General features: G+C 42.3%; 2 protein-coding genes across 3 annotated transcripts in view; one reads left to right on the top strand and one right to left on the bottom strand.

Moving 5' to 3' along the window:
* scarf2 (scavenger receptor class F, member 2) lies at window positions 1–20,711 on the bottom strand. Of its 2 annotated transcripts, none has more exons than XM_067520989.1 (11): window positions 20,585–20,711; window positions 15,905–15,963; window positions 15,712–15,813; window positions 14,767–15,286; window positions 14,051–14,269; window positions 13,737–13,865; window positions 13,514–13,617; window positions 12,194–12,308; window positions 11,789–11,886; window positions 6,237–6,392; window positions 1–3,704 (listed from the first exon to the last, which is right to left on the bottom strand). In XM_067520989.1, exons 1-11 carry the CDS (start codon window positions 20,608–20,610, stop codon window positions 2,467–2,469), a joined length of 2,766 nt encoding a protein of 921 aa, XP_067377090.1. In that variant the 5' UTR covers window positions 20,611–20,711; the 3' UTR covers window positions 1–2,466. The 2 variants fall into 2 exon arrangements, with proteins under 2 accessions (XP_067377090.1, XP_067377089.1); XM_067520988.1 differs by lacking the exon at window positions 20,585–20,711 and adding an exon at window positions 18,371–19,381.
* Window positions 20,588–22,363, top strand: part of prodhb (proline dehydrogenase (oxidase) 1b) — a 10,714-nt gene continuing 8,938 nt past the window's right edge. Inside the window, exons 1-2 of the mRNA XM_067520990.1 lie at window positions 20,588–21,025; window positions 21,992–22,200. Coding sequence (XP_067377091.1) covers window positions 20,609–21,025; window positions 21,992–22,200 — 626 coding nt within the window. The 5' untranslated portion in view covers window positions 20,588–20,608. The remainder of the gene's footprint in view (window positions 21,026–21,991; window positions 22,201–22,363) is intronic.

A 22,363-nucleotide genomic window follows, 5' to 3' on the forward strand; every position in this document is an offset into this window, starting at 1 on the left:
TTCAGGTTTGAGTAGAGCTACATGTATTGCTTTTTTTATTCCAAAGAAGTATATGAAGAAACACAAATGGAAATCAAAGGTGTGTAACAACAAACCACAAAAGACAAAATACATCCTACAGCTGGTTGCAGCTTTTCAGGCCCTTCTTCACAAAAATGCATTGCAAGCCTATAAAAAACAGGTATGGGCCAGTCAGATAACAATTGGCACTTCATAATTACACAATATTATGGTTTTAAGTATGTACTGTAAATGCATTTGTTTCAACAGTGGTATCATAGTAGTATTGTACACTCCTTTCTGCATGAGTTATTTTCTTATGGCAGACAGTAATAACTGGAGGGAACAAGACAGTTACAGATTTCCTGCGTGGTTATTAATGCCATATACTGTAATTACACTCCGTGTCATGCAGTTAAGTGTTACACAAACAATAACATCAACAGAGAACAATTACAAAGCCAATGTAAACTTTACAGGAGGAAAGTACTGAAACTGAAAAGTTTCCTTCAGAGCCCAAAACGAGCAAAATACAAAAAAAAAACAAAGCAAAAAACCACATGAAAGCCAGTTCACTGACACCAAGGAAAACAGAAGAACTAATAAGGTCATATAAGCACAGCTTACAAAGATAACAAGAAGTACACAATGTATACAAGTAGAACAAATAACCAAAGAAAAATTGTTGTACCTTGATAAAAACACACGAGTCAAAGTTTTGTTTTTGGTTTTTTCAATTTAGCTGTTTGACGTTTTCTTCGGTGCAAAACATGCCAATGAACATTAGCTTGTTACACAGCCATCCTCCATTGTTCAGAGCTCACGTTTTGAGTGCTTTTTTTAAATCTAGCTTTCCCCCAATAACAGAAAAAAAAAAAAAAAAAAAAAAAGCTTGATCAGTCCAGTTTCCGGCCAGACAAGGTTTTTTGGTTTAGTTTAATGCAATAAAAGTTTAGGCACAAGTGGGTTCTTCTGCTTAAACTGATCCACAGTTGAGGCACTTTTCGAAACTTGAGGCACTGTACCATTTATAATCAGCCTAAACCAAAGCACCTTTTTACCTCAGCATGACTCTACTCGCTAAAGATAATGTGATCCTTAAGGGCCTAAACATCTTTGACAAGGGTTTAATTTTTTTTACATTACCCCAGTGGCATAAACAAATTTGTGAAACGAAAATAGCTCAAATATTGACCTAGTTTCTCGACTAAATCAAAAGACCACATGAAGACACGACGGTCTCCTGTAATCTGTAGAGAATGTGAGCGTTTTAACAAAACCATTTATTGCATCTGATTTACGAGATGATATTGTCCTGCAGTATGTTTTCCTAAATGTAGCACAGGGAAAGTGCAGCTGTTGCTATATTACAGGGTAAGTGGGCGAGTTAAAAGGGATTTATAAGCATGACATAAAGTGAGGACATTGGATAACTTGGGCTTTCATTTCTGACATAGTGCTTTAGCTGAATGAATAAAAAGTACAGTTGGAGCACGTTCTGCTGTTTGTGGTGTTAGCAGAAGTATGAAAACAGCACAAAGATCGAAAGGTTTGTATGGGAGTTGGACATAAGAGAGCAAACCAAAAAATGCTATATTCTTGCCCGAGAAGAGCCTTGAAACCAATGAAGTTCAACGAAGAACTAAAAGTGCAAGCAAGGAAGGCAACGTCCTAAATGCAGTACGACGTCTGTTCTTCGAGGTGTCAAGTTTAGTTGACTTCGACTTCAAATCTGTTTAACAAGGGGAGTGTGAGTACAAATGGGTTTTCGTTGCTGAAGACAAAGTCCTCCACCAAAACCACAATGAAAATTAGAACAGTGGTCCTCGTGACAAGGTTTGGTTAGCTCCTTTCCTGCACAGAAACGTTTTGGTATAAACACAAGGATCTCGCCTTATTGTGGATTAAGGTACAGAATTGTATTTGTGCATGTTGATCCGCCGAACTAGGGAAGAACACCAAAGCAGACAAAAAAAAAAAATATATATATAGCTTGCAATCCTGAGACGATCAAATTTTTTCCAGTACCTTAAGTACCTGTGGAAAGCATAGTGAAAACAGCTCTTTTCTGGCACCTGCAAACGGCAGTTATCCAACCTGAAACGCAATCGGTATTGTATATAAATTAAGTGGTAGACTAGCTGCAGAGGATTGGAGATGAATTAACTACAGATTGCGTCTTTGCGCCACTGTTCTCACAGCTGTGTTCGGCTTGGACACAGGTTGTGGTGTGAGATCGATACATAGTTGTTAAGCCATAAAGGACTCTTGAAATACAATGGTGTATAGGGGTCATTACAATACAACTCACCCATTTGACCTAATTGTGTCCTCAATTTAAAAGCTCTTCTCACTCTTGACTGGTCCTGAAGTCACAGCACACTCACACAGGAACATGTTTTCATTCCTCGATTGGAAAACTATGTGGTTCGCCTTCAGTCACCGCAAGCTTGTCTTCAAATGCACTTACTTCACTACCTGGGGAGGCATGATGGCTGTCTTTTGCTGAGGTGTTTTACTTTCAGGTGTTTCCAAAGTCCCCTCCTTGCCTTTCTTTCTGGGTGGCTTTTTTATGGGAGTTTTCTTTGGCGTGGCATCCAACGTTGGGTCCCCTGGCCTTGAGCCGTTTAAGTCCTGCTTCTCTGGGCTCTTGGTGTCGGGGTTACCGAGGTCGGCGGTGACGGGCGCCACCATCTTCTGGAGGTTGCTGGAGGTGGGCAGCAGGGGCTTGGTGGAGCCCTGCTGGCTCATTCCACTGGAGGGAGTCCTCTTGGCTTTCTGAGGAGGTGTGGGCTTCTCTCGGTTTACCTTGGGTGTGGAGAGGCCGTTGGTCTTTGTCAGGCCGAACCCCTCGTTCCTGTTGATGCTTTGGGTTTTCTCTTTGAGCTGAGCAGCCAGTAGCGTGGCAGCCTGAGAGTTCATATGAGGATGAATGACCTTGGGGCTCTTTGGTGGCTCTTTTGGGGTCTCCTTTGGACTGTCAGCACTCTTCTTATCAGATGAGGGGCTGTGGAAACTACTAATTTTCTTGAGGGCATTCTGAACAACGCCGTTGATGTGCTCCATGTGGCTGGGACTGCTGTGCTCATCCCCAGACTTCTTCCCTCGCAGAGGTTTCTGTTTGCTGGGGGAGACCTTGCTGTCTGCCTCCTTCCCCTCCTGTTTTTTCTGCTGCTCACAGTTCATTTCCTTCATTTTCTGCTTCTCCGCACTCTTGACCGAGCTATTACTTGAGTTCCTCTTTTTCACCTTTGGCACGGCAAGTGCCTTGAATGCCCCCTGCCCCTGCTGGTCTGGCTGGGGAGGCCCAGTGGTATTTCCATGTATCCACGACACCTTGGGCTTAGTAGATGGATCTGGTGGGCGTGGCTTCAGCTTGCCAGGTGAGGGTGGTGGCTTTCCATTTCGCTTAGCCTCAGTGGTAGGTGTGCCCTCATCGTCCCTGCCACTGCCATCATCCTCCTTGGATTGCTTGGAGAGGCGGGCGATACGTGCGTAGAGGGCTGCAGTCGTGGACTCAGATCCACTGGTGGAGCCTTCGCTGTCAGAGGACTTGAGTAGGGGCTGCTCGCTCCCTTCCTGTTTTGTGACACTGGTGTCTTTCAGGGAGGTGTACTCCCCTGCATCTTCCTCATCTGGGATGTCATCTGGCTGCTCTGTTGCTGGGCTGGGACTACGCTTTTCTTTGCTCTCGCTCACTGATTCTGTGGATTGTTGACAAATCAACACATATTAGTCAAACATTATAAAAATATACAACATTTGTACAATAATTTTTTTACTTTTAAGTACCAAAGATGGATTAAACTAAACTTATACATTTTATTTTTTAATTGCAAGAAGTTTTTCTAAATATAAAATTAGATACATTAGATATTCGGAATTCATGAACAATAAATGAACCAAGGCTTAAATTAATACTCTCAAGGACTTATCTAGAATGACCAGAGATGGTAAGTAACAAAGTACATTTACTCCATTACAATACTTGAGTGCAATTTAGCACTTTCCTTGATTGTTTCCATTAGGCTACTTTTACTTTTACTCCACTAAAATAAAAATTGTACTTTTACTTCAAAACATTTATTCTACAGCTTTAGTTATGAGTAATTTTTTTTGCAGATGAAGATTCTTATTTTTGAGTCTTCTTTTCTTTTAGGCTGTTCCCTTTCAGGGGTCACCACAGAGAATCATGTGCCTCCATCTAACCCTGTCCTCTGCATCCTCATCTCTCACACCAACTAACCTCATGTCCTCTCTCACTACATCCAGAAATCTCCTCTTTGGTCTTCCTCTAGACCTCCTGCCTGGCAGCTCCAACCTCAGCATCCTTCTACCGATATAACCTAACCCCAGGGCTCAGTCATCTACACAAAGCTTGACTGAGAATTATGGAGGGTGATGAAGGTAAGATTGCTGTCATTACGAATACCTGGTCATGGACTTTTGGCTGACCAATGCCCAATTCCTGAATCTAGTCAATGATGCGTTAGGAGATTTGCTGAACAAATATGTGTACGACATACTCATTTTCCAATCTGAGAATGATCATGTCCACCATGTCAGAGCAATCCACCAGCAAGTCCTCCAAAATCAGCTATTTGTCAAAGCAGAGGAATGTGAGTGCCTTGCCACCAGTTACATTCCTTGGCTACATCAGCTCAATAGGCAAGTTCCCCATGAATCAGGAAAAAGTGCAGGGAGTAAAAGAATGGCCTAATAGTCACGACAACAACTCCAAAGGTTCTTAGGATACGCCAATTTATACTGCCGCTTTGTTAAGGGATATAGTAGATAGAGTCCATAGTAGCACCTCTTCATCAACTCACCTCCTCCAAGGTCAGGTTCACGTGGTCGACTGCGGACCTTCCCCTTCGGGTGTAGGGCAGGAAGCTTGCCCCTTGCTTTATTGGCCCTTTTCCCTTTGCCAAAGTCATCAACCCCGTGGCTGTCAAGCTACATCTACCCAGACCACTTAGGATCCATCCCATGTTCCATGTCTCTAAGGTCAAACCAGCAGCCACCAGTCAACTCATGCCCTCCTTTAGGCCCCCACAACCTTTCCATCCTATGTAGATGTTTTAATCACGCCATGCATGCGTTTTACTAAGCCATGTGATTGTCTGACTACTTCTTTATACAGAGCTCAGACGAGCATTCACCACGTGCTCATACACTTAACTGTTGATTTGAATCAAGTGTCAAGGACTGTTCTAGTAGAAACCAGGTTAATATCCCAGACATACTTTCACGTGTCCAAATACTGTGAACCAAGTTAATGTCACGGAAGCATTTTAAGGAACCCAGAATTAAAGGACTATTCTTGGCTTAATGCACCTCGTGCTTTTGGACTTTTTAATTGCTTTTGGAAATAGATAGTTTCATAGAGGAGTACTTGTACTTTTGGACTTTAAGTAAATTGTAAAGCATGCACTTTTAACTATAAACTGAGTAAAGAATTTGAAATAGTACTTCCACGTAAAGGCTAGCACTTTCTCTTGAGTATTGAGTATACTTTTACTCCCTCTGAATATGACCACTAGCTTAAGGTGGCTAATATTTGCTAATGTTGGCCCACATTTATAAGATTTCTCTGTATAAGACATTATTTTCTGCCTACCAGAAAAGTACTCCCACACATTACTGAGTGATATTTGATATTTGATATCACTTCATCTACTAATTTGTGTACACATACTTTAAATCTGGAACAGCTCCAATGCAAACAATCCTATCTGTGCAGCTCCTAATTCTTTTCATGATGTTTACAGTAATTATTTTGAGGCTGAGGCCTTTTGCCCAAACTCTATTGTTTCAAAACCCCTTGAACAATTAATGGGAAGAACACGAACTAAAACCAGACTAAGTGTTCACTATAAATACATCAAGCAAACATATAAAAAATCCACACAAACAAGACTTGCACTGTCAGACATCCAGTATAGAAGCTGATGAAATGGGTGTTTTCCACCAAACATCAAGGAGTTATGTCATTGTTTGGATTTGCGCCATATGCTGACTTGACATTTCCTGTTTATACTCCACTTTCCCTCCAAGGAAACACTGAACCTAGATGGCATATGATAAAGAGCCAACTATCTCCATAATGAGGTTTACAAAAAGTGGGCGAATCGCTGCAGACTTAAGGTCTGGATCTTGACTTTTTCGCATACGTCGTTATCTGTGTGTGAATGTCTTTGTGCGTGTGTGAGTGGGGGCCCCCACAAGCGACTCACCTTCGTGGGGCACACAGTAAACTGGCCCCTCATCTCCACTCTCAAAGGAAGAGAAGGACTCCTGGGACGACCAGGAGGAGGGGGAGGGCTGCTCGGCCACTGAGGGGGGCTCGATGAAGCTGCAGTTGAAGGTGTTCTCTGGGTCGTGGTGGGCTACTGAGAACAGAAAACAAAGCAGAAGCCAAAAGGTCAACTGGAGGGTATTGTACCATGTTACAAGATCAACAGTCTGTTCTCACTCATTCTCACAATTGTAGCTTTTAAGTGAGCCCGCAGGAAAAAAATGAGTTTTATTGGTTTTGCATGTGAGTTAACAAAGGCTCCAACGTTACTGGCTTTTGAAAGCAAATATAGAAATATTATATGAACACCTTATACTCAGATATGCATGTATAAGCTGTTCCGCATATTTATATTCTAATGCCATAAGCGAAAGCAGCTCAGGTTTTCCACAGTTTTCTTCTTACAACAACACATTGTGACCATGATATAAAACAGAAAGTCTCATTCAAGAACTGATGGTATTTTTTGGAGGGGCCAGAAGCTTCTAGTGACGCAATAAACTACAAAATGTCTGAACAAATTTCACATTTTAATGGACGTAGAGACAAAAAGGCAAAAAATAAAAAGGACATTCTTAGAAGACATGTCTGTATATCTGGCCTTTACAAAAACCACATAGTTCCAGAAATGTGAACTTCTGCTGTAGTTCATGTTCTGTAGCTGCAATAGCTGAGAATGTGTCCCTACAACAGCAATATATAGTATAATATGTCACACAGTACACTGTAGTATATAGTATCAGCTGTTCCTGTAAACATGGCATTAACATTAACCATTTATCTTTGCAGCAGGTGTTGAGCCACATCAGCCATCATTTGGTTTTCTCATTAACTTTCAGTGAATCCGCACCCTCAGCAATATATAGGTCACGTTGTGTTTCTTTCTAGCTGCTCTCCTTTTTCCTTCCTCCCCGGCAGACACTGCATCATTCTGCTGACCCTTCAGTCTTGGGACAGCTGCGGTTTCTGAGGCATCCTTGGGGTTGATCTTCCCATCTGGCGTGAACAATTTTGGCCTAAACTGTGGTGGGCGTTCCCTCGACATGACCGACCACATCAGACACAGCTGTTTACACGGCTGATGACACACGGGTCCATCCGTTTGTTTCAATCTTCAGCGGGTAGGAATGCCCTTTGTGCAACGAACACTCTAACCGATGCTGCATTCACTTTCTATTTTTCTGTGTAATATCACGGTACTTCACACATTCTCTGCATCTTCTTTTGATGGCAAATCTTGACTTTAACAAATAACTAATATAGCACAACTTTGAAAGACGCTCTGTTTAGATGTTCTTTCACCAAGAAGTGTAAATAAACCTGGTTGGTTTACTCTTCATCATAAACTAGTCTGATGTTTAGTCTCTTGCTTCCCATGTCCATCTGTCTGCCTCACATCATGTGACTTTGTGCCTTTTTAACTTTCAACATTTTCTCAAATAACAACCAGATTTCGTCGAGACCAAATCAGAAGTGGGTCATCTAGGGCACGCATCTGTGTGTCTGTAGCATGTTTGGTATAAAGCAACTTTCAGAGACCCCCAGTTGTTTCTTCCTTGAAGCTGCTGAGTCTTATCTTTTAGCTGCAAGCTACTACCCGAGATGGAGGATTTGTTTCAAGGCATGCAAATATAAATGACTAATCTCTATTGCTACACTGATCTAAATGTATTTATTTCTTACATTTATGCTTGAGTTTGAGAGAATATATGCCTTTATGTTGCTTGCAGGGTGGATATGTCAACACAATAAGCAAGTACAGATGTGTGTAAAGGGGAACAAAGACTATAAATACAAGTGTTTCAGATATACTGTATGTGTAGAGGGAACTTCCATTCAAGGGCACTGCGATTATTTAAGGACATCCTGTTTACCAGAACATGCCAACCAGCTCTCTCTTTCTTTAAAAGTAGTTATAGGGTTACACAACACAGAGATGCCTAACATGGTGATACACCTCTGATTAGATTAACTATAAATTAATTAGCTTTGTTTGGATGTGCTAACGCTATGCAGAACCCAGTAAAGAATCTATCTAGAGGTTGGTGGATAACAAAATGGTTTTGCCCAAATTCAGTGGAATGAATAAATAAATGCATAGATTAAGCTGTGCACTCTCTCTGCACTTCTGCTGTCAAAGGGTTGTTACTGGGGAGAAGCAGGCAGGAAGACAAATACTCTGAGGGACTGAGGAATGCAGAGCAGCTAACCTATGCAAAGGCTCCTTTTAGGCTAGTCGACAGGCTAATGTGTGGACATTTTGCAACATTATTTGTATGAAGTGATGAACAACTGCAGGCCTTGAAGGCAGCTCCCTACAGACTATGGGTTGAGCAGGATTACATGCCACTGTCAACCCTCCCCACGTGGAGGCCAGTGCACAAAAGGGCATTATTGACACGTCCCCAGCTGCAAAGATCAACCACCACAGCTGCTCAGCAGGGGGGGGGGGGGGGGCGCCTTTACACAGCGTTGGCAGCGCTGGTCTAGAGGCTTAAGTGCTGTGGTAGAGCAAGACGGCTGCTGGCTGAGATCTTTGGTCTACATTACAATAATAATCCAATGAATGAATATGTTTCACACGAATTCACATTATTTCAAACTCCAGTTAAAATTTCCATCGGTGCAATTTAAACGTGTGTGTTTAAGAGCAACTATGAGACTGGGAGACTTTTTTGTTATGCAGCTCACATCTGCGTGCATGTGAAGTGGTGTTACTGCAAACACACAGGCAATCCACTGGATAAAATGAAGATGAAAAAAGCAGGTGGTGCTGCTCTCAGCACTCACCCATGGGGAAGCATTTGGACGCAGAGGATGCAAGGAATGGTAGATAGAGGGGAATTTATAGAGTGAATAGGTGACACTCTGACTTTTTATACTAACACAGAACGAAATGTTGTCTTCCTCCTCTGCTTCACCACTGTTCCTTTTTTTATTTTGCCTCACCACATCTGTTGCCACTGACCCTGGTGTGGATAAATCACAGCCTGACACAGGGCTGGGGTAAATTTGACCACTTCCTGTTTCTAGCCTCATTGGGCCCCCTCTGGAATGTGGGTGTGCAGAAGTGCAGCCCCAGTCACAGCTAGAGTTTCTAAATGTCGGCAGACCACACTTCTGCTGGGTTACCAATAGAAGTGGCGAAAATGGGCATAGGATAGAATGAGGAAGGAGCAGAGAGAGTTTCGACATTTGTAATGGGTTTAACTGGGTATGAAGGTCTGCCTTTAAAAGTTTGTTGATCCATTTTGCTGTTATCTATTGTCAGAAAATGGCTAAAGTGACCTAAAAACTGAGATTTTATGGGAAAAAATGTGAAGTAGATCATTTGTTAAAAAGGAATATTACATCATTGACGTTGTTTTTTTATGTCTATTGCACATGCTCCACGCTGCCTCAGTGTCGTATAATGCAGGCAGATTCTAGCCGTGGAGACGGCACACACTGCTCAGAAAAGAAACCGAGGCATGTTTTAACTTCTTATGCACCACGTTGAAATGAAAGACCTCTTTTAAAGCAGCAAATTGCAATGTTTTAGCCACAGCAAGTGAAGGAAGCCACGTGACACCGGCAAATGTGCAACTTCCTTAAGTCTCTACGTCTCAACAATCCTGGTTTTCAGTTTACAAGGTCAGAAAACAGACACAAGCAGGAAATTCTCACTTTTGAGAAAAGGAATTGCAGAGATGCTTTTTGTTGATAAATTATGTCTGACAGTCTATAGATTATCAAGCCTAAAGACACTAATGTGAAGTTGGGAAAATGAATCAATTAGTCCGCTCTCATTTTTAATTTAGCAGATGTCACTTCTGTTTTGCCAGTTTTCTTAGCTAAACATTATTCATCTACTACTTCAATTACTAAATAAAACATTTGTACAAGTAATGAAAACACCCCTCTACTGTCTTAATGTGTATACAGCAAGAAAGATAAGCAGGGGAAGTACATTAAGACATGCTGTTGAAGGCTGATATGCAGTACCTTTATTTTTGCAACTGATTGTACTACACCAAAATGACTAACATTTAAATAGTGATTTATAAGGAAACAGGAGCAAGAGGACCAATCGGTTTTACACGAAAACATGGAGTTTTAAAGAAGTTAAATTAGAGTCATTTTGTGTTTTTAAAAATGTCTATGAACCTTAAAGAAAAGCAGCCGTGTTAAACTGTGTGGAACGGACATTAAAAGATCAGCATATGTCCTCTGTCCACAATGAAACAGACTTGGGTCACAGACAGATCTGTCACACACCACGAGACCTCCACATGGAGCAGCAGCGCTTCGGCGTCCACCCAAACAGTGCGGCCTTTGATAGCAGTGTCACCCCCCCCCCCCCACACACACACACACACACACACGCGCCCAACCCCCGACAACCAATGGCCTTCTTTTAATAACACAGCCTCCTCCTCAGCCCAAGACAAAATTTCTTGGGGAAGAAAAAAACAGTTTAGGGTTGTTATAATATGAACACATGGCATTTGAGGGTGCCAAGAATAATAAGGGGCTCTAAAACCAGTGCATTCCTTTCAAATGAAACCCCATCCTCGCCTGGCAGCCACCACACACTTTTCAACCCTATTCATCATCTAAGAGACAGACTAAGGTAGCGCTGGAAGAAAATGCTAACCCTGACCGCCATTCGTCTCTGTCACTGTCCCTGCTGCGCTAAGCTGAAGACACTGCTAAGCTGATGTCCGGAAAGCCACTAAGTTTTTGTATTTGACAAACTCATGCATAAATTCAAAAAAAAAAAAAAAAAAAAAAAGCAAACTGTGAAATTACGTTGTTCATATTTATAACTATACACATGCAAAGTTTTGATCCATTTGAAAAGGTGGCATGGCTGGACTAAAGGAAGCTGGACTTTCACTACTGAGCCATCTTGCTGAAATAAGCAGGTCCTTCTCAAAAAAAAGACCTGCTCTAATTGTGACCCCGACCAGTTACCAGTCAACCTCACAAGGTTTAGGAAGTTTCACCTGATGTGTTTTTAGCATTACACAATAAATAGTCATTTTTGTTTTTAACCAACAATCAAATTTTTCATTTTTAACAGTTAAAAGATGCCGTCACTGATTTTGTTTCTAATTTGGACAAGTTCTTGTAACTGAATCAATAATACGTCCCTCTGACTTTCTTACATTAAAATAAAACCCTCCGGATGATGTCATCTGGAGGAGCTTTTTAGCTAGAAGCAAAGAAATATTTGAATGTACGTTTACACCCTAACCTAAAGCCATGGAAAGCAAGTTTATAACTGGTGAAGTTGCTTTTTAATATGTTGTCTTTGTAGTATTTACGATTAAAAATAAAGTCTTAAATTATTTACAATTCATTATGTTCATTTAAGTCTTCTGGAAATGGGGTTTGCATGTCTAAAGTTGGAAAATGATCTGTACATGCACCGAAGAAAAAAAACGACATGAACTACAGAAGCTTCTGGCAGCACGGTGGGATATGAGAAGGAGTTTTGGGGCTTACCGACTACTTTGGGCAGTTTCTGTCGCCTCAGTGGAATACGGGGAAGTTTAGTGCTGATTTGGTTGAATCGTCCGCACAGGATCCGCTTGGCTTTTTTGCTGTTGGTAAGAGATGTCTTGGTTAGGACTGAAAAGAGATGACGCCATGGAAACTCAAATGAATCATTCGAAAGAGGCACATTAAACCTGGCCCTGTGCCTCTTTTGAGGGCTCTGGGGCTGCTCACATTGCTACCCACACTGTAACGTCAACACACAAATGCAATTCATATGCATTTATTCATATGACAACTTATACCTGTGAGAAGAAGCATAGAGAAAATATCTTCCCATATTTTCCCGACAAAGCTGGCAACGGGATCCCTCATCACAGACCCCTGAGTTAGAGACACCTATCTGTCACTCACTTGTGGTCGTCTTTGTGTCGACACAGGCAGCAGCAGCACAGCAGTGAGAGGAGGACAATCAATAAAAAAGAGACCAGGGTTCCAGCCGCGATCACACCCATCCGCTGGTTGGGCTCTGAAAGACGAGATGCAGGGAAATCTGGGTGTGCCACACTGGCGCAGGGAAACACTGAATGCCAATTTCAACAAATCTCTCTCTCTCTGTCATCACTAGCACTTCAGACAATGACATCCAGTAAATGATTGTGATTTATCTTGAAGCTACGGTACATTTAACTCACTTGAGGCTTTAGGAGATCGGATATAATTTTCATTAATGTCACGTTAGCTTTGATCAATATTCAACAGTTTGTAAATTTCGGTCATTTGCAGTCTGATTTCCTCCTTTTACGAAACGGACAATAATGTAAGCTCACCCCCACTTTACTACAAACCCCTTACTGTGTCTCATCAGTCATTTGAAATGATTTAGCACCCCTCCCTCATCAACTGGGATGCACCCCAAAGATAATATGTTCCGTGTTGCAGAAGTGTGGTCAGCATTTGGTGCCTGCAAGGACAGCCACCAAGAGACGCAAGGCATCCCTCAAGTCCTGGAGGCCGTCGGGTCTTTACAATGTCACGTAAGGCTAACAGGGATTGTTAGGCAGTCTGGGTGCGGGAGGTTATGTTTCATTGCCAGTTTGGGAGGTATACTAAGGTGTAAGTATAATTTTTAATGATATCAGCCGCCCAAAATCTCTTCTACCCTGTGTCGTATAGAATGTTATTCCCACTGCACAACAACACAACAACACACAAAGAAATAGTTTCAAATCTACTTTATTCCACTCCTCTGTTTCTTCTCCAAGTTATTCATTTCTCTTTCTTTCTTTCTTTCTTCCAACGCCCACTCTTCTTCCTTCCTCTCTCTCTCTCTCTCTCTCTCTCTCTCTCTCGTTCTTCCTCTTTTACTCTGGCTGGACATGAACACAGCCAACAAACACAGCCATAAAAATGACACCAGTCTGGGTCTGGAAACACTATCAAGGCACTGCAATGCTAACTCTCCAACCACATATGCTGATAATATGAAATAATAAACTAGCAAATGTGTTTGTTGGTATTCGGTTTGTACAGCCAATTATTAGACATTTAATACAGCAGCAGCACTAGTTAAAATTTAAATGCTTAGAATGGCTTGTGTATGTGCATTACCAGATCTGTCTTGTCTGAGAAAACGTACATTATTGGGAAAACGATGTGTTTTCAAATACTGGTCAGGAAAACATTTAAAAAAAATCCTAACTCCTGCTCTTAAAAATCAGATGGTTTTCTTACGGAGATGACAGGCACCAGACACGGGATCACAGTTCTTGTCATTGCAAGAGCAGCTTTGGTTGCAGTTGACTCCGTACTGGCCAGGTTGACAGGTCATGTTACAGCTTGAGCACAAAAGGGGAACACACAAAACATCCATTTAATGCTCATTTCAAGCGAAAGATGTGTAAAGTGGGACTTTATTTTAAGCATTTTGTATTTCTATTCCAAGAGCGTGACTTACTAGGTGCCGTGAAATCCTGGGTCGCAAAGGCACTCACCGGTGACCACATGACAGATTCCATTAAAACAGTGGCTGCAGTTGTTCTCACAGTTCTCGCCATATGTGCCGTTGGGGCAATGCACCTCACACCTATCGCACACAGAAGCAATGCCATGATTAGGGTCCTTTTCACGGGTGGCAGGCGGAGTCATAGACATTATCACATTGTGCAGCTACTAGTTAAAGGTACTGTCACAATGTTTTCGCACTGGAAATGCGAAACCTTTAGCTTTTTTTCCCCCAGTATTTCTAAGTTTCGCTGTGTGTTTTCTTACCTGTCCCCTATCCAGCCAGGGTTGCAGTGAGAGCACTTGCCGTCAATGGGGTCGCAGTGGTGACCGTCCTTACAGGTGGGACACACTTCCTGGCAGTTTTCGCCAAAGAAGCCCTTGGAGCAGAGCTGATCACAGCGTGTCCCATTCCAGCCCCTTTCACAGGTGACGCAGCGTCCCTCCGTCACCTTGCAAGGCTGCTGGCCCTTGCAGTGTCCACACCTGCGGCCAGCCAAAGAGACAGAACGATGAATACTCGTTCGTTTTGTTAACACAAACTCCCTCTGTCTCATCTAAATGTGACTGAAAAAGAACACATGAGGAAAAGCATCTGTGTTTTGCATAATTTAAAGTGTTGCTCCGATGATCGTTTTACGAGGGAGATGCAGTAAACAACAGTGACAATTCTGTGATCTTCTGGGTCTTTTAGAACTGTATCGTGTGCGAACAGCCTAGTCGAAGGAAGGTAAAACACTTAACCTGAATTGATTTTACATGCTGGTTGATGATTACGAGATAATGTGAATACCAACCCCAAAATATAATTTTTTTATTGCTGCTCCATTAAGTAACATGTTCGGATATTTTAAGAGTTATCAGCTGCAGAATATATCAAATCTTATTTGCTAGAGACTGAGCATTAGGCATCTGTAAAACTGCACATTTCCTGGATGTTTGTAATGGTACGTTTCTGCTCTTTGCCAGCGTTTTTCTCCCACCTGTTCCTGCAGTTTTGACCGTAGAATCCAGCAGGACACGGTTCCCTGCAGAACTTCCCACGGTACCCTGGCGTGCAGGTACACGTGCCGTCAGCCTGGTTGCACTTCCCGTGGACACACTGGCAGTATCGCTCGCACCGTGGGCCCCACAGCCTCTCTCGACACTGACAACGTGCCGTTAACTGTTCGCACGGGGAATTGTTACAGTTACACTGGTTTTGACAGAGCCTTCCCGTCCACCCAAGGTTGCACTGACAACGGCCTGTCGCTGGATCGCAGACAGAGTTGATGCTGCAGTAGCAGTTGTTGTTGCACTGGGTGCCCCAAAAGCCCGGGTGACATGTGCATTTGCCCGTTTCTTGGTCACATTTGCCCTTTTGGCATGAGCACGGGTTCTTGCAGTTTGGTCCCCAGCGATTGGAGTTGCAGGTACACTCGCCGGTCAAGTCATCGCACTGGCCGTTAGGATAACAAGTGCATTTCCCCTTGCAGTCAGGACCCCAGAACTGGGCAGGACACTCTGGTAAATGACAACAGTGTAATCACAAGCCATGCAAACATACTGCTAAAAAAACCAAACATATTCAGCCATGTTTACAGCATGTTTTAATATAAAGCATCTATAGTCATTAGTTTAGAAGGTGATTTGCTCTATATGAAAGCATTGTCTGAACACAGTCTGGAACTGAGGATAAAGTGTAGGACCAACCAACCAACCAGCGGACCAGCTTTGGCAAGCCGCTAGCATTATTTATATTTATTATAAATATATATTTATTTATAAGATTTATGAGATCTGTAAATTCCCTGGTAGTTCAGTTTTTCATCAGTGCTAAATATGGGTATTTACCCATTTAATAATTTTTCTATTACTATGATATTTTAACACCACTTGTCATAAGGAAAACAGTAGATATGCTGATAGAAATGTGCACAATCCCTTACTAGTGTCGCAGCTAGCTCCAAAGTATCCGTGACGACAGCGACATTCATTTGGCCTCACACACACCTCATTTTCCTTGCAGGTGAAGTTGCCTTCACAGAGAGCTTGGATGAAGAAGAACATGCCACATTATTGAGCTTTCTTGCACAATAAAATAATATATATATTAATGTTTGCACTCTGTTTGGTACGTACGTGTCAAGCATTCATCCCCTAGCTGCCCCCATCCACTGCAGCACACCGATCCTGATAACCTGGAAATAAAATGCAAAAGTTATGGATTCAGAATGAGAGGGCAAAGATGAAGCACCTAACTAACATCCAGTAAAACAAACATACATCAAGTCAAACTTCTTTGATCTCACAGTCCGTTTTTTCATGTGGCATGATGCCAAACACTACATACATAAGCAGGGCATTGTACATGACACATGTGCTTAACACATGGTTGTCTATCGATGTGAATATAGGTCATTCACATCCAACTGCATAAGCTACTGAAAAGCGGATCATTTACACAGTTTCTAAGATTCTTCTTCTTCCCCCAGGCTTTTGGGGAACGACAAGGAGTACACATTTTCAGAGGCAATATTTTGCAGCCAAATTTTAGGCCTGTCAGGAAAGGATGGATGTGTCTCCTCTTCCTCCCACGCCCGTGACCTCCGTGGGGCCCCTGCAACACGTCAGCATCCCCTTAAAATGTTTTAAGATGGCAGTTTGCTTACAGTCAACGAGCGAGGAACAACACTGTTTTTCATCCTGCCAACATAGGCATGTGGTAGAGACCACAGGTCTACCCTCTGTATGCTTTCACTTTCCCACTTAATGTACAGTATAAAATATGGCCCTGGATTTAACTTTTAGCAGCGGCGCCGCTTCAAACTTTGATGCATTCCAGTCGACACGTATCGAGTCGAGTTACCTCAAGCACGCAGTCGATCGCTGTCAGAATTCCGCGAAGACAAGTCCTTGTTGTGTAGCATTAATTACATGCTTTGAAGCAAAGCTGCATGGCTGTTGGCTTCTTATTATCACACAAAGAATGTACCAGTTACATTTGCCAAGCACTTTTGCTGATTAAAAAAACACATTTTCTTGTGCCAGTGCTCAAAGCATCACGTGGCTAACAGCTTTCGTGTTTGTTCCCACACATTTTTTTGTTATGAATGCTTGATTTTGGAAAACAATGAATGCTGAAGGCATCGTCAAAAAGATGTTAAGATGTATTTAAGTTTCAGAAAGATTCCGCAGCTGATTTTTGCAATGCAAGGACACCCGTTGGAAAATGCTGACTGAAGATGATTAATGCTGGACCACTTCCTCCTATTCATATGATTCAAGTTGCGCATAATAGGAAAAACAAGTGGTAAGTGAAGAGTTCACTGCAAGGAATGTTGAATACTGGAAGGAGGGCAAAATGTCAAACTTGTCAAGCGTTGAAGGTCGGTGCTGAAAAACCCCAACAAAGCTGAGAAAGAAGGTTTAACTTTTTTTTTTTTAGGCAAATGCAAGTTTGTTCCTTCAAAAGAACGAATGGCAATTCATGATGAGACGACAACTCAGCTTCCAATTTTGGAGAGCAGCTCTTTGGATTCGTTTTATCCTGACAGCACGGAAGATGTAGTGTGTGGCTTTTCTGATAAGTTAGTGTCAAGTTTTGCTCTGATAATTTTGACATGACAATTTAAGGAAATATTCACTTTTTTTTTTTTTTTTTTTTTAGTATGTCTTGATGTCCCGAAGTGTGTTTAAAACACTTCATAAGCACATGATTTCATTTCATTTTCTTTTAGTGTTTAGCCAGATGCTACATGTGCAAGTTCATCTCTACCACAATTTCCAACATCATAGATAATCTGCACAGGGAGCCTGGATGCTGCAGTCAGCAATTGTGGCTTGGACATTTCTCTTTGATTCTAGACATCCACAGGCTCAACCCCCATCCCAAAGGTCATCAAGAAACGTTTTATGGATACCTTAACATTCAAGAGGAAGCTGTCCAGATTGACAGATGTGAAGCTTGGAATATAATTCTATTAACTTTCACATATTTGATCTTTATTCTTAAATATCAGCTGTCAAAAAGGTTCCTTTAAACATTTTTATGGCCTACATTTTTCTCAAAATGGCTAAAGCTTTATTTTAAAAGAAGCCAATCGCAATGTGTCAAAAGGCTCTACAGTGGGTTTCACTAACAGCGCCCCCTACTCAGCAACAAAACCCCTCCTGTCCCAGATGTCCACATCTGTATAGCTGCTTCCCTTAGTGGACTCCTCCTCCCTCCTGCAGCATGTAGAACGAATTAGCTCAAAAAGGCACTAAGACTTCTAGACATCACAATGCCCATGAAAAAGTTTACAGAATAAAGTTTGCGGGTTATTTCACAAGTTAACGTCCAATCTTCCCCCCCTGTCTTTTAGTGAGAAGCACCGAGCAAAAAAAAAGATTTAAAATAAAACAAAAATCAAAATTCTCCACGTTTTATCGAGTCATGCATGACTGCTGCTCAGTTTTGTAACACAAGCACAAGAAGAACTATGTGAGGAACGTTCAACAAGAGGCTGTAAAGAAACAACAGTCTCATCCTGAAATGGACAATGAAGCCAAAGTGCTTACAAGGAAAAGCTACAAACGAACCCTTCAAACCAAGCTTCTGCTTACCCGTGTGCTTTGCATACATTCCTGCCTTTGGGGTTGAGTTCTTGGCTGAAACAGGAGCAAAAGAAGAGACAAACCACCGCAAAAACGGCCAGAGAGTTTTTCACTTCCATTGTACAAGCAGCAGCATCCTTTAGACGCTGCTTTTACTCCGCATTCCGCCTCCCCAGAAGCAACGATGGTGACTTTTCACTGTGTTTCCAAACCTCGAACTTCTTTGATGCACATAATCCTGATGTTCTACCAAAATCCTTATCCCGGGGCGTTTCAATACGTCTTGCAGCACCTACGCCAAACACAAAAAGGAAACCAAGAAAAGTGACCCGCGACAAACCAACGGGTTTTTTTTTTTTTTTAAGTCACTGAAAAACTCGAAAATCACAGCATGTTTCACTGACGTTATTCTCTTGTGGTGCGCAGTTTATTCCATGAAAGTTTGTTCCAATCATCCAAAAGATGATGTGGTCGGGCTCGAAATCAAACAAAAATCATATTCCCAAGACAACGTCTTTAACGCGCCTGGATACGTGTAGGTCGATGGTAAATCTTGACCCAAAAAAGAAAAGAAAAAAAAAAAAAAAGTTAAGCAAAGTAGCTGCCGTTCGCCTTTTCCTCCCTGAGGAGAAGCGCTCAGTCCCAAACTTTTGTCCTCTTTTGCGCTCTCAGGAGTGGCAAGAGGGAAATTCCTGATTTGTTACTCTATCTTTGGCTTCAGCGCGCCATGCGTGCGCCACCAGAATCACACTGTGAGGCCTGCGCGCAACGGGGTCCGTTCAACAGTCGTCCTTCCAAATCCCTGGGGATTTCTTCTCCTTCTCGTTTTGGTAACAAAACTTTACCGAAAGCGAATTAGATGAAAAAAATCCTTCACGTTACTCAGTGCGTTAAGATAAAAACGACCACAATCAACATTATCATCACTGACACCCATTTTAAAAATCCAATATGCAAAATTAAAAATGGCAGATTCGTAATAAGATGTGTATAATAGCAACCTACTTTAAAGAGCACAAATTGTAAGGTAGTTTCTAATTGATAGATTCTGGAAGTATGGGGGAGTGGAGGGGGCAGCAGTTAAATAACAAAGCCACATGTGAGACAATGGCTCCCCCATCTGTTAACACTAAAGTAGTGGTTATGGCACCTCATGTATTAAATCCTGCAGATTCAAGTTCACGGTCTCCAAACCACTGAAATGCTCAGAATGAGCCAAGAGAAATGATTATGCTTTTATTCGATGAATAATGACATGCAGTCCAATGCGTTTTTTGACAAACAGACCCCAGTTGCTCAACCACGTGCCTGGGCTCTTGCTGTTTCTCACCAGAGTAACATTGAATTCCACTTGTGGGCTTTGTGGATCTCCAGGGGATTGTTGGAGGGGTTGAGGTTCAAACTAGTCATTTATTAACCCTTTACAACATGTTGATATGACAGTGTAATTTAAATCTTGACATCATCTGTGATACATGTGACAGAAAAAAAAAACATTCAAAAAAAAAAAAAGGAAAAAAAAGGTCAGAGTCAGAATTCTTGGACAGGTTGTGGTTGTTATGGCTATAATCCATAAAGTTTATAGATGTTTATAGAGGTTTGCATGCGAACTGTGTGGAAATACCTTTAAGGGTTGAAGTGAGAGCCCTACTTATAGTCTTATTGCTTATTTGTCTTGCAAATTATTCTGAAAGCTACACTCAGAGTGAGTTGGTTATGTGGCCACAGTGTGAGTCAAAACATCAAAATGTGCAGAAGTACTCAACAAACAAAATTCCCTTTGATGAAATATAGTAATAAATTATTATAACACTAATATTTACTTGCTACACTGTACAATATAAATGCAATCCAGTCTATTCTCATATTTGCATATGCTACTCTAGGCTTATTATTTCCAGTTTTGTCTTAAGCCAAAATCCCTGACATGTATTACACCATCAGCATTTTGATAATGTATTACAAAGGCGATTTCTCATTTTTATACTCAACTTGCAACCGACTGTGGATGCGATGTGTTAGACGTACATTAAACCACTGCGCCTCGGTTCTAAACTCAAAACCCCACAAAAACAGCTGCTGGTTTGCAACAACAGCGTCCACTCATTAGTTATTTTCCACTGCTGCAATTTGATATGTCGGATCAAAATACCCCGCCGGGAGTGTACACGCTGCAGGGCGCGTGCCCGTGATGTCAGTGATCCTGCTCCACAGGTTACTCACCTGTGATGCTTTGCGACTGGCTCCATGTTTGTTTACGCGGCGGCGCGCGCAGAGGGATGTTCTGCGCGTCTGCACCGCTCCTCCGTCGGACTCATGTTTTATGTCCGGGCCATACCTGCCCTGACGCGGGCAGGGAAGGAAATCCCCCTACAACGACTAACGTTACTCTCCAGGCGAGGACGACGGTCCACAGCCACCAGCTCCAGCTCCAGCTCGGAGACCCAGACGAAGCCGCAGGACGACGCGTGCCAACATGACTCGGCACGGCCGGAGTGTCCCCGACAGCCGGGGACAGGGGTGACCCCGGCTGATGGTGAGGTCTCCGTAGACTTTGACCAGACCCGGGAGGCTTATAGGAGCAAAGACTCATTGGAGTTGCTGAGAAGTTTGGTGGTTTTCAAACTCTGCTCCTATGACTTCCTGGTTGATAAAAATAAAAAGGTAATGGAATATTGGCCTTCTGTGATGTAGCTTTGTGATTTAACCTAAGTCGAAGGTGACTTAATTATGACGCTTTCATAAGGACGAGTGTCCTTATGAAAAAGTCTTAGCTAAGAGTGAATATGTCCAGGCCCAGAGCTCGATATATTTTATTGTTAACCATGAGGTAAAACATACACATGCATATTTCTGAGTCTTTTGGTGGACGCTGTGCCACCTGAAAAGCCTAAAGACGTCTTCCTTATTACCAAAACCTCAGCCAGACATCACGTGGGAACCCACAGAGCCCTCGTGCTCGTGCAACACCTACTTCTCAAATTGCAACTTGTTCCTTCATGCATGCATGTGAACCTCCCCCTGCAGCCAAATCACGTAACCTCAGATGGCTGCACAGCTGCATCACTTGTAACTGTCTAAAGCTTTGTCTGTTAATGTTAGTAAGCACTGCATTGGCCATGAGACACACTTTCTATTCATAAAAGACAATTTCATTCAGCCGGTGTTGTGATGCATGGGAGTACAGGGCTTTAGTGCACTTCCAGCGCTGGAGATTCATTCTTTCTGCCCTTAGCACACCTTCGTGGAATCAGTGGAATCGATAGAAGCTTGGCTGTGGTTGTGAAAGCATCATGTGAAATAGTAGGCTAATCTAATTTTGCATCACTCCAATTTTCTGGGTCGCTGCTGTGCTTCAGTCCTTGTCCTTGTTTTAGTTTTACATGCATTGTGTAGTTTGTTGCCTAGAGATGTAGCAGGCTCTTTATTTAACTTCCTGTTTTTTGTCTTTCTTTTCCAATAGTCTGTCGCGCAAACCTGTTTCCATCAAAACATGCTTACACATGGTTTTTCTTTTATGAAACATAATGATTCACAAACTCAAAGACTAAACATGTAGAATGAATTAGGAATATTATTCGGAACACTAAGCCACTTACTACAGCATGTTCTCTCTCCTTTTCTGCTCAGATGATGGATCTGGGAGGGAAAATCTTGGGCCAGCGAGCATTTAATCAGCTCATGAAGATGACATTTTATGGCCAGTTTGTGGCTGGTGAGGACCACAGGGCCATCAGGCCGCTGATCCAGAAGAATCAGGCCTTTGGCGTCGGTTCTGTCCTGGACTACAGTGTTGAGGAAGACATCAGCCAGGAGGAGGCAGAGCGGAAAGAGATGGAGTATGACTTTTGTGAATTACCATACATACATTAGCATGCAGTTTGATAGATATCACCTTCAAAAAGGTCAGTCTGTCAAATTTGTGCCAGAGGGATCATGTTGACAAAGAATAATGTCCAAATACAAGTACTAAAAGTATACTACAGTACAGCTCACTTTAGT

This window comes from Channa argus, chromosome 11 (assembly GCF_033026475.1).
Source record: "Channa argus isolate prfri chromosome 11, Channa argus male v1.0, whole genome shotgun sequence".
In the NCBI taxonomy this organism is placed as follows: Eukaryota; Metazoa; Chordata; class Actinopteri; order Anabantiformes; family Channidae; genus Channa; species Channa argus.